Source organism: Apteryx rowi, unplaced genomic scaffold, assembly GCF_003343035.1.
Source record: "Apteryx rowi isolate R43461 unplaced genomic scaffold, aptRow1 scaffold_37, whole genome shotgun sequence".
NCBI classification, from domain to species: Eukaryota; Metazoa; Chordata; class Aves; order Apterygiformes; family Apterygidae; genus Apteryx; species Apteryx rowi.
This window is the reverse complement of record NW_020450196.1, coordinates 4,201,646-4,213,888: the sequence shown is the minus strand read 5'-3', so window position 1 is coordinate 4,213,888 and position 12,243 is coordinate 4,201,646. Positions and strand designations below refer to the sequence as shown.

Below are 12,243 nucleotides of genomic sequence, written 5' to 3'. Positions count from 1 at the left end.
GGCGCGGCGCGGTGCGGCGCGGCGCGGAAGATGGCCGAGTCCCCCGAGGAGGTGGCGGTGCTGGTGCAGCGGGTGGTGAAGGACATCCGCAACGCCTTCAAGCGCAACCCCCACATGTGAGTGCGGGGGGCCGAGCCGCCCCGGCTGCCGGTAACGGCCGTTGGCGCCTCAACGGCCGCGCGGCGGAGCCCCGGGGAGGGGGGCGTCTCGGTTGCGGCGCCTTCCTGCGCGGGAACGCACGGCCGTTACCGGCGCGCCGGGCGGGGCCGCCCTGCCCCCCTTCCCCCTCGCTTCCCGGCCACGCGGCCGTTGAGGCGCCAACGGCCGTTCCCGGCAGCCGGGGGGGTCCTGCTGCGGGCCGGGGGTCGGGACCCTCCGGGGCAGGAGCTGGTCACCCTTTCTATCCGGCATACACCCTTCAGCCTGCTGCCTGATTTAAGGCATATTTGGGAAGGGCTGCGGTTAAATGAACGTTGCTTTTAATTTCAGATGTCTTCCTTAACGTATGTGCTTTAACAGGGCAGGCTGTTAATAACTGATGTGCTCTTTGCTGTCTTTATTGTTCTGGATAAAAGCAAATGCTTGTCCTGGGGTTTTTTGTAACTCTTCGATGCCGGTGTGACTGGCACTTTGTGCAAACCGTAGCCGTGATGGTGTTTGTGGTGAATTGCACTTAATAGATCTGCAGTAGTTTGATCATCATGCTGTACAAATGAGGTTCATAAATAAAACAGGAGAGTGAGTACTTATTGTTCTAGTCATGGAAACCTACAAAGTCTTTAAAATTTGGAAGCAATAAGTATCTTTTTAAACACAAACCCTTAAATGAACTTCACTTGAATTGGAGGTCTACCACTGTTAAATTCATAATGCAGCTGAGAGCGGGCTGATACTGCATGTAGATGAATCAAGCATGCAAAGCCCCCTGAAGATAGCAGGAATCTGTGTGCATTATATGTCACAGGATTAGCACTGATGGAAGCAAATCTCAGAATTCAAACCCACTGAATTGCATCTTTGTACAAATAGTGCACGTTCTTGAATAATACTGTCAAATTTGCTATATCTTTGTGCTGTGTCTCTTAATGAAGATTCTGGTGCTTTTCACTGTGGATTATTTTGAAAGAATCAAGATGACTGTATAAATAGGAACTGCTTTTACTGTCTTTTGAGAATCAGGTTAATCTAACAATCTGGGAGTCAGAAGGTCTGCATTTTATTTTCAGTTCTATTACTGACCAGTTCAGAGTTCTTCATTTAGGTACCTCCCCTGTTTCTGTGTCTGTTTCCATCCTATGTTGTTTCAAGATGTAAACTGTTTGGGGAAGCAACTTTCTAACTGTTTATGTAGACCTATTGGTTATGGCAAATGAGATAGCAGATAACAGATAATAACTTCATAATGTAAGTGCAGTATATTTGTGTTGGGCAAAAAAGCTGCAGTCTCTGAGGTGGTAGCCTGTTATTTCCATAAAATGGTGTGCTAAGCAATTATTTAGGGAATTTTTACTGACACTTTTTAATTTAACACTTTGCATGAAGGAGAGGACTGGAATGAATATTCTCAAGTTTCTATAAATGTAGCTAGCAACTTGGGTTGGTGGTCAGGTTTTAAAATACAGCACGTGGATGCTGTCAAAAAAGAACTGCATTTTGCCATGAAGCTTCTTTTTTAGGTTGTGGGGCATAAAGCTCTGTAAATAGCCAGAATTTATGAATGAACATCCTGATTCTTTTTAGTTCTTACTCAGTTGCAAACACTGTTCACTGGTAGCAGATTTTGAGTTTGTGTTTTTGAGGAATATGCTGAAGAATATGTTGCTGATTTCTTTCACAGATGCAACATAGAAGATAAAAGTAGGTCGCAAGAGTTATGCGCTCTGAGGCTGATTCACTGTGTCATGCTTAGAGTGAGGAAGCATGTACTACTGTTAGTTTATCCCTCAAGTAGAAAAAGTAGGGGAATTCTGCTTGCTGCATTACTGAACTGAGGCTTTGAATTGGAATTATGTATGGCTGGTATGGTCTATATACAGCACATATACAGGCCCTCTACTGTTATGCCCCCTGGGCTCTAGGTTGCAGCCCTGCTGGCCAGACATTTTCTTGCATCTGAGAGACATCTTATCTTCCTGTTGTTGGCCAAGACAGTTATAATCAGTTGCGGTTCCTGGCAAATGTTACCCTCTTGAGTGGCCAGTTTGTGTCATAGGTCCAAGTTTGAGTTTTTTTATGTGGCATGCACCTGACTCCACTGAAAACAAGTGGTCTGCCAGGCACATGATGCTCCTATTCAGTTCTCTTACTCCTGCTCTCATCTCTGTTATAGCATTTGTTGTCTCTTGTCTTTCATTCCTTGTTTGCTTGCCCCCTTTACATCTAAGGGAATGGACTTTTTCTCCTGGCAAGGTCTCTGTTTTCTAGGGTTTGAAACGGGTGTAGTCTTTCATCAACACTAAAAGCAAGTAAAAATACAGCTTTAGGCTAAATAGAATATTGAGTTGTTGTTTCTCATTTTTTGCTTTCAATTAAATTTGGAGCAAGAAGGTGCATCTTTTTGAGGCAAGCTTACTTCTAATTAAACATACAATACAACATTCATTTTGCCTTGTCTCACTGATAGCTCCATCTTCAGAGGAATAATAGTGTCAGCATGCTAGTTTTCAATTTTGTAAGGTTGTGAAATTTTTTGCAAGATGTTTTTACCCAGTTCTACAAGCATAGATCTTGATAAAATCATTTACATGAGTGGGCCCAGTGGAACTAAATGGATTGCCATCAGTGAGCAGATCAATGCTTACTTATGTTCTCAAGAGCAGAACCACCTTTAGGAAATGGTGCAGCAATTCCAGAAATTACAGAATGCCATTACTGTTCCAGGAAACTGGGAATATTTTCAATTGTAAAGAAAAAAACAACATGTTGTTGTTGGGGTTCTTGGTTTTGTTTTTAAACTTTTCTTTTGCATGTGAAGTCAGAAATGCAGACTGTCGTAAAAGCGTATGAATTTGATACGTGTAATTGGAAAGATGATCTCGTAGATGATAGCCTGGCATTTGAGTACAAAACCAGAGGACACCATTTCTAGTTTGTCAAAAAATATTAATGTCAGCTTGGCTCGGTTCACTTTTTCTGTCTCAATTCACCACATTCTTAATATGGTAAAAATACCACACTTCATTTGGTTAGATTTGAAAATGTGAGTCAGTGTGTCTCCTGGTGTGATTAAAAATGTCTCTGCTGGGGACTCAGAAAGAAAAATACTGTAACTGCTTTCTTAAGTTTTTACTGTAGCTGAATATGAAATTCTTCTTGCCAATTTACTTTTTTGAGACTGTTTAGTAGCTTTGTAATACATTGTTGCTTCGAAATATACCAATACTAAGTAAAAATAATTTGCTCATAATAATTTGCTTATAATAGAGATAGGGCTCACCAGTGCAGAGCTTTGTTATTACAGCAAAAGTTTGAGAATTAAAGGAAGATTAATATGACAGCAAACAATAGTAATCTTTTAGAGACTGAAGAACTAATAGCTACAGCTTCTTTAGAAACAAATAGTGGCAAAAAGTACTTTGGATTTCAGTAATATCTCACTGTTTCATTTGTGGAAGAGATTTTGGTTGTCCCACTAAGATAATCACTAATCATAACTTGCAAATTCATTTTTTATATGATGCACTATACAATAATGGGAAGAAAAAGTTTCAGAGTTTGGATTTAGGTCCCCTCTTCCTCTCAAGTGTTGAAAATTCATTAGGTGTGTAGTTTTGTCATGAGACTTATTTTAAGTTAAAAATATAAACCTCTCAAGTGTTCATGCTCTGTTAGAAGATCTTCATAATTACCAGAATATTTAACTACCTAGGTCCGGTCATCTTTGTCAGTACGATAATGTTTGAACCATATCAATTGATTATACTTCATTCAAATTTTAACTGTCTCCTGACCATTAGTTAATATCCTCTTGCCTATTCTTTGAGGTGAAGTATGGTCATTTTAAAGATGATCTTCTGGAAAAAACAGACAAGGTCCCTTAATGTTGAGATCCCGAAAGTTGAAGACCCATCATGATAACCGCTCCCTAACAATACTGTAATATTATGTTTATTGTGAAAGAGGGAACTTTTTGTGTCATCAGAGTTTTAAAAGTTCAAAGTAGGTTGGCTAGAGTTTAGTTTGAGGTGGGCTATTGAATGGCTAGGTCACCAGGCTGGGGCTCTTGAAGCATATGCTGCAACAACTTATCGGTATTGATTTGCCATGGTTAAGACTGTAACTGTGAACAAGGTCTGGATTGTGCAGCTCCAGGGTCTATGGACTCCACATTCTTGGACATCTTCCCCAGTCTCAACACAGGTTGAAAAGGCTCTGTGACTACAGTAGTCTTCATGAGAAGCTGATTCTTCTGAGGCTAGCCTTAGTTAAAATCTTCCTCTTAGTTTTGGCTGCCTCCAGGATGTATTTTAGGAACATGAACTAGAGTGGTATCTTGATCACCTGAAAATTTGCAGATAATTAATGCAGATTTTGGAATATGATTGTGTTACTTGCTCTTAGGAAAATAGTGTAAAAACACCAACAGCATCCTAAAATTCAAGAGGCAGTATCAGAAAACCGGGGAGAGATATTAAACCTTATTTTCACAGTAGATGGTGCCTTGGCTAATAGAAAATACCAGAGAGCAGCTGCCAATCATTGTCTCCTACAGTAATGCGAGCAGCTTGTATCTGTCACTTGACCTAAATGKAGTCATCTTCCGTCCTGCAATAGGTTTGTGCCTGGTCATATGACAGGATTGCATACCTTCTGTCACATGACCAGAGGCTTTTTGCACACAATTAAGCGTATTTCAGTCGCATAATTTTATAGGCGCTAACAGTGTGACTGGTGGTGTCTGCATACCAATCCTGCTGCAGCTGTGTTTTTGGGTACATGATGGGGGAGAGGCTGCAGGTGCTTTCAAGCTATGGCTACTAAGCTGAAAAAATGAATGATCTACCCCATTATTTGCACCTTTTGCAGGACTGAAGCCCCTTCAGGAGCAGTCAGCTGGGAATAGGTGGTGGTTTGGATGAATTGTTTTGGTAAGCCATAAATTAGGCACCCCACCTTAAATAAATCCATTCTTCCTCAGATATTTTACATTGCAAATTCTATTCTTTCTCAGGAACTAAATGCAACAAATGGTTTCTGAGCTACCCATATCATCAAAAACAATACTAAAGTATTCTAGACAATGTGTCTGCTTAAAGTCAAGTCCTGATTTCCATCTTGGGATAAACTGAATAGTTATCAAATGCAGTTCAATGCAGAAAATAGTTTATCATCATGAATTTCATTGTCCAGCAGTCTACATCCTCTGTCCACTTGGATTTACTGAATGAATTGGGCTGTTTCGGACTGACTTATTGGCTCTGTACAAACCCTACCTATTTGTCATTATGGCATATATAAAGCAATCTTGTGAAATCTAGCTTGGCTGAGTCAGACTTCTTGCATTTGGAAAGAAGTGAAGATGTGGGTGTATAGTTTTTGTTTTGTTTTGTTCCCCCCMCACACACACACGTTTACCTCTCATATGTCTGTGTACGAGCATGGGCTGGTAAATTTTCATGATCATTTGCAAAGTTAATTAGCAAAGTTGTGGGTAACTGTCTTCATTACTGCTGAGAATCGGTATGTCCCTGTATGCAAGGGCAGACACAGGTTGTCCAAGGATGAGGTTTAACATTCATAAATGAAAATGGAGCCAACAGTGAGTACAAACCTCTGGATATAAGGTGTCATCTTGAAAAAAGCAATCTGGAATGTCATTTTAGGTCTAACCTGACTAGCCTTCTGAAAAGCCTAAATTATTTTGAGTGGAGCTGCAGAAGTGAGGGTCTTGCTTTGATACCATTTGCTTATAATTGGTGGAGCAGCTAAATGTTTGCTTTCTTCTTTCTGATCTCAGATGACAAGAGATGGGTAAGGGACTTAATATGTATTTGGAGAAAGGGCCAAGTGGTTTGTATGTACCTTACTTAAAGTTACTTTTGCTTTTTGTGGCTTAAGATTTATGTTGCAGTCTGACAGAATAAATCAGTTTTCTGAACAGGCAGATACGTTCTTAAACAAGCACATGGTGTCACTTTACTTTTAATTAGCTTAGTAATGAGGACACAGAATCCAATCAGTACATTTAGATTATCCAGTAACAACATAAAATCAAATTCAGATTATGGGGTTGACACTTCGAGTGCATTTCTAGACCTTGTGCAAAGAAAATATAAGGTAGAGAATTTAGTGTCTTTCCATCTGAGATAATAACAGAGTTTTTTTTTCTGTCCGAGATCTGATAAGCTCCCTCCACAGCAACAGAATTTTTCCACTAAACAAGAGGTGATGGTGAAATCATGCATAATAGAAAGTACAGAATAATGCTGCGTTTTGTCCCAATGAATGTGATTAACTGACAGTCTCTGTCTAGTTTTAGGAAGCTAGTAAGAGCCTCTGTTGCAACATTCACATGTTAGAGAAAGGCAAGGAAAAAGTTTTTTTAAAAAAAAAAAGTCCTTTTGAAACTAAAAAGCTTGAGTTTCTTCTGCTTTGTTTGCTTGTATGAATTTCTGTGGCCGTTGTTGTCTGTTATGTAAAGGTTTGGTTAAAGCTCAGAACGTTGTAACCTTTTATTAAGTTGCAATCTAGTCAAACTGGCCTCTCTGATTCAAATCTTCCACTTGTTCAACTGGATGCCTTGCATAGGAAAAGGAAAAATGGGAGTTGAAATGTGTACGTGTGGGAATGCATACCTTGCTTTGTGTGTTGTTAACAGTATGAAAGAATGTGATTTTCTTTTGCATGGTCTTTGGATTTAGAGCAATTTGTCACACATCCTCTGCTTCACTGAACACATCTTGATAGCTTCTGGTCAGTCAGGTGACTGTACCAATTAATGTGCCCTGTTTCCATTGTGGTAGCAGTTGTTACAGCTCCATCACATCTCCATCACAAAATGAGTTATTCATGTTATTTCAACTGGGTTAAAGTAGTTAGGTGATAAACTAAAAATACAGAAAAGGGTCTTCCCCGGCAGGATCTTTCAGGAAATGTGATATAACTTTTCCAATTAATTTTAAGGTAAGAGTCAGAATCAGCGGAAGCAATCTTCTTAGAAAACATGTAAAGGATTTAAATTCATGTTTGCACATCTATTGCAGCAATTACTTTCAGAGTTTTCAGCATATCTTAAAATGTTCCTGTTTTTTCTATCAGCAGAGCATTGGGGAACTAATATAAGTTGTCCTAATGGCTCTTAATTGAAAACCACAATTAGCTTTTATACTGTATCTGAATAAATCATGTAGATATAAAACACATTTTTTTTCTCAATTTAAATCTTTATTCATGCTTTAAAACGTGAATTATTTATTTGCCAAATTAATTTACTGCATGAGTTTTGCAGAAGAAGGCCTTTTTGAAAATGTATTTTATAGCACTTGCAGTCCAGTAAAAATCAAGGGTGACTTGAAGATAATGAGTGAGCCTTAAGTAAAGGCAAGGAAAAAGGTGATGGGCCAATGGGGTGGGAAGAACTGGCACTCTGTTATGTTGAGAAGCATACTTGGTGAGTACTGTAAATAAGTTTAACTATATTTCTTTGTGTTTTTGAAGAGATGAAATTGGATTAATACCCTGTCCCGAAGCCAGGTATAACCGGAGCCCTATAGTCCTGGTAGAAAACAAGCTTGGTGTGGAGAGCTGGTGTGTCAAGTTTCTTTTGCCATATGTCCACAATAAACTTCTCCTCTACAGACAAAGAAAACAATGGCTGAACAAGGATGGTAAGTTACTCAGTTGCAAAGTCTTATGTGATTCTACATACACAATCTTTTTTACTTTTTGTGACACTACACTGACCCTTCGTAAGGTCAGTTTAACGTGTTGTGCAGGACATCATGGTGACCTAAGCATGTTGCAGTGCTGCTGTGCTGAAAATGCAAATCCACTCTCTCTTGCCCAAGTTGGAATAGTTAAAGGGAGATTTTTCCCTTGAGTGGTTTAGGAAAATAACGTTTCTGTCTAAAGAAGGAATTTTGTCCTGCTTTCCAGAGTCAGAAGGACAGCTCTGGTGATGTGTGAATCTAAGCAACAAGTGTGACATTTTTCAGATTTTGGGGTCCCAGAAATCATGTGTCCAAGCAATGTGGTAATTGTAAAGCCTTTTTTTGCCCCCCTTTATCTTTTTTTTTTTTTTTGCTTTTTAATTTGTTTTACTTGCATGAAAAAACTTGTGTATATGTTTTATATTTGGAAAGTTATTTAATGAAAAATGTTGCAAAGTTCTGCTTCATTTGCAGAGCATCACAAGAAAGTTGGAAAGTTTTTTCTCAGAAGGAATTGATAGATCATTTATTAAAATTTCCTCTGTGGATAAAAATAAAAACAGTTTAATAGTTTATCTGGAAAGCTTTTCATGAAGTCATAAGATCATACTGAGTACTTGCAAATGAGAACCAGGAAAGAAAAGAGATCAATATGGAAAATTTTTTTAGTTTTGATTCGTGACTGATACACATAATGCTTACTTCATGAAAGTAAAATAATTAAGTAGATTAGTGACCTGGATCTTAAAAAAAAAAACCCCAAAAAACTATTGATGCTAAGAGCAGGAAGAGAACCTCAGCAGTGCAGACTTTTACATAGGTGTTCAAACAGTAATCTGCAAGAAAAACAGGAATTGGCAGTGACCAAACTTGTTGTGAGGCACCTGAAGTAGCTAAGTGGAAACAATTGTTAACCTCAGTTGCTGGGACACAGCATTTGCAGAAGTGATTATAAGCAAGTGTGACACCAGATATATGACTGCTTACAAGGTATTCTTTTTGTTTAACGTAGGAGTGAAAAAGGGAAACTAGTTTCTTAGCTCATGGCTACAGGTCTCTTCTAAGCAGCACTCAGCCTAAAAATATATTCTTATTTTAGACTTCTGTCAGGTTCATGTTTCTAGTGTTTGTTCATGTTCCTTCTAAGGCTTCTTTCTAGTGTCTTTCAGCTGCTAGAGCATTACTCCTGTTTTTGTGTTCCACAAATAGGGGCATCTCTTATGTCAGAGAATACCCAGTAACCACGCACACAGTTCAGCTCTTTAGTATATCACATGCACTTGGATTTTAGCTAGAGGCTGTTACTATATCTTAAATTTTTTTGTTTGCATGAAATTAATGCATAAAGCACTGGATGTGTGCATTGTGCATGAAAATGTCTGTCTCAGACTATTTAGCTTTCTGCTTGCATTATGCACATACTGAAACTGAGAATCTAACTGCACAGCACACCATTCTACCAACAGGTATTTGTCTACGCTTTTTTGTGTGTGTGTTTCTTCCAAAAGCTTGGAAAATGTAAATGCTGCGCAAGAGTGAATTTAAGATGCCAAACTGTTACACTAATTTTTGTTCTAATTCCCCCCTTGGAATGTGCTCAACAGCCATCATCCATTAGGTCATGTTGATTGCAACTACAGCAAATGGTATTGGCCCAAAGGCAGCCTCCTTAGTTGCTGGATTCCAAGGTCTTGAGGAATTTGTAGGTTAAACAGTAATGTTTTAAATAATGGAACGCTAGCAGATATCTGATGTGTATTTGAAAACATTGATAATATGAATCTAGTCATCATAGAATTAGCATGCTGTGTTATCTTGAATAGATGGGTTTTGAGAGGAGAGGTCTGTGTAGGTTGGGAAAAGAGGCCTGGCTGGTAACATCTTCTTGATATAAATGCCATGTGCTTTACTCCTGTTTACTCTTCTGCCTCACTTTAAGTGGGTAAAGCCAGTTGTGCACTTTCCAATACTGAAGTGTAGTATAAGGGACAGTCAGATGGTGTTAGTCTACTCTGGGAATGTTAATTTATTTGCAGACATACACAAGAAGCCTCTAGCAAAATTTATTTGAGCATCTTGTATATTCTGGACAACATAGAGAAAGAAGATTGAGGTCTTCAGTAAATCTTGGCAGGGGAGCATTCTTAAGGTAATGAATGTTGCCTCCTTTAGTTTGTCTGAGAGTAGGGCCTACAGTTATTAAACTGACTTTGATTCCTTGTTACAAGCACTAGGATACACAAGCATTTTGCAAAGAATAGCATTAAATGGCAGAGAAGGCTCAGAGTGTGAGTATGAGCATGCTTACTTTCTTGTGGGCAGGGAGAGGTCATACATTGGAACTTTGTAACCTGATTGCAAGCCAGGTTATGATACAGAGGAACCCATATTGCTGGTAACGTACAGTCTACCAGTGCCTGCTGGGTACTCAGTGCCTGAGAGTTGCTGGAGCAACAAGGATCTGTCCTGATACTTGAAACTGATTCCGTATTCAAAAAGTAATTTAGGAAAGTTGAAATATTTTCATGTAGTATTTTATATGACTGACTTATTGATTGTCTGAATTTTCTTTATGCTTAACAAAATATTTTTCTTGGGTTTGCCCATGTGGTTTGCACAAGAGAAGGTTTACATCATGCCTTTGTGTGATTGCTTAGGGAAAGTGTTTTCTGGACCTTAAGTGTTACATTTGTCCCTTTATTGTTTTCATATTATATATTTTATTGAACATTCTTTCTCATTATAAAAATCTTCCTTCTTTAGAAGTCTTTGTTCTTAGGGATATGTATTTCTAATGCAAGCAACTCCTATTTGTACTTGGTCTATAGATACAGTGGTTTATGTTTAGACATAATAAGACCTGAATCTCTTTGATAACTGCTACCAAGTTACTGCTGGTGTACTCAGTTCTGATAGAAACCAGTAATTGTGTTCTAATTGCAAATTCAGAGTTTGTGATGCATACAATTATAAAATTCAGTAAAACCTTTAATATAGGGAATAGAAATGATGTTGACTCTGATAAGTAGTAGAAGCAAATTTTAATATTTACAGAGCAAAACTTGCTAAGACAGACAGTCAGAACAACATTTTTTCATGCAGTGGTTTTTGCACATCTGAGATAGAATACAGAACCTTGCAAGATGTATTTTGATTATGCTGCAGATCTGCATGGAAATTTTTCATTTGAGTATGAACCATTACAGAAATGTCCTGCCTGAGGAGCTGCCATACAGCGAAAACCTTTTCTTTGCCTCTAGGTGAAATTTAAACCATTGAGTCAAGGTTTGTTTCATTCTTGCATTTASAGGAAGGAGGCAACTAATAGTTCTTATTTAGTGAAAAGGCAGGTGGATTGTAATTCCCTGGCACCCTGCTCTGTTTATGCAGGTTGGGGTACTTTGTTGCGGTGACACTAGCAATGACTGCAGCAATCAGCACCTGCCTATTCTGCCAGAATGGCAAGCGTGCTTTAACTATTTGGAAAATATTTCACTCATCCTACACCAGGCCAGAGGCTCTCAGAGGCTTTCCTGTTGAAATGCAGATCACAGAACTGTATCACATAATAAATACTGGAGCGGTGTGAAGTTCAGATTTCTGCCTGATTTGTTGAGAGTTGTTTCTCTTTCTTCTTTTAAAGAGAAACTCCTTTCTCATTTGTTACTTTAATTACAAAACTCAGTGTAAAATGTGTGAGAAGAGAGGATCTACAACCTTTTCATGTCTGTTGACATTTTCGTGTGTCACTACTATAAAATACTATAAGGATGTCACAGTGTTGATAACCTCTTTGTAAGGCAATCTATAGCTAATAGCATTTAGTATGCCTTAGCCTTAAATGAGTTCCATATTTGATAGAGAGTTTTAGCAGAAACGGAACTATAGTGGTGGAGGGAATGAAGGCAGAGGTTTTTCTCGGGTGGGGTTACAGAATTGTTTTTAACGTAGTTTAAATAGGCATAGTCTGCTAAGATATATTACCTTTTCATACATTTGGAATATAGTATCCTCAAGGATTTTCCTCAATATTTCTTTTCATAGACATAACTCCTGAGTACTTGGAATTTTGCACAGTAGTTGTATTTTTCTGAATATAATGAGAAGATAGATTTGATTATCGCTGCTGCCAAACTCAGTTGCATATTCTGTTGATACTTGTACCTGTGTTTGCAACTCTAGTCTCCTGTTAACTCTTTTGTGTTGTTTGAATTACTGTAAACCATTTTAAATATAAAAGAGAGGAAAAACAGGGTCCTGATTCAAGCATCTGCTTTCAGATTTGACATTTGATATCTTTCTGGCAGGATTCTAGAAGAAGCGAGTGGTTTATTGTCTTCCATTGATAGTTTACCATGACAGATGTTTAATCTAG

The 12,243-nt window shown here is 38.5% G+C and overlaps 1 protein-coding gene across 2 annotated transcripts in view; it reads left to right on the top strand.

Annotated features, from left to right (window-relative positions):
• The first annotated feature begins 6 nt into the window (after window positions 1-6).
• PTAR1 (protein prenyltransferase alpha subunit repeat containing 1) overlaps window positions 7-12,243 on the top strand; it is a 36,388-nt gene continuing 24,151 nt past the window's right edge. For both annotated transcript variants that reach the window (XM_026073498.1, XM_026073497.1), the window contains exons 1-2: window positions 7-116; window positions 7,657-7,826. In XM_026073498.1, coding sequence (XP_025929283.1) covers window positions 31-116; window positions 7,657-7,826 — 256 coding nt within the window. In that variant the 5' untranslated portion in view covers window positions 7-30. The remainder of the gene's footprint in view (window positions 117-7,656; window positions 7,827-12,243) is intronic.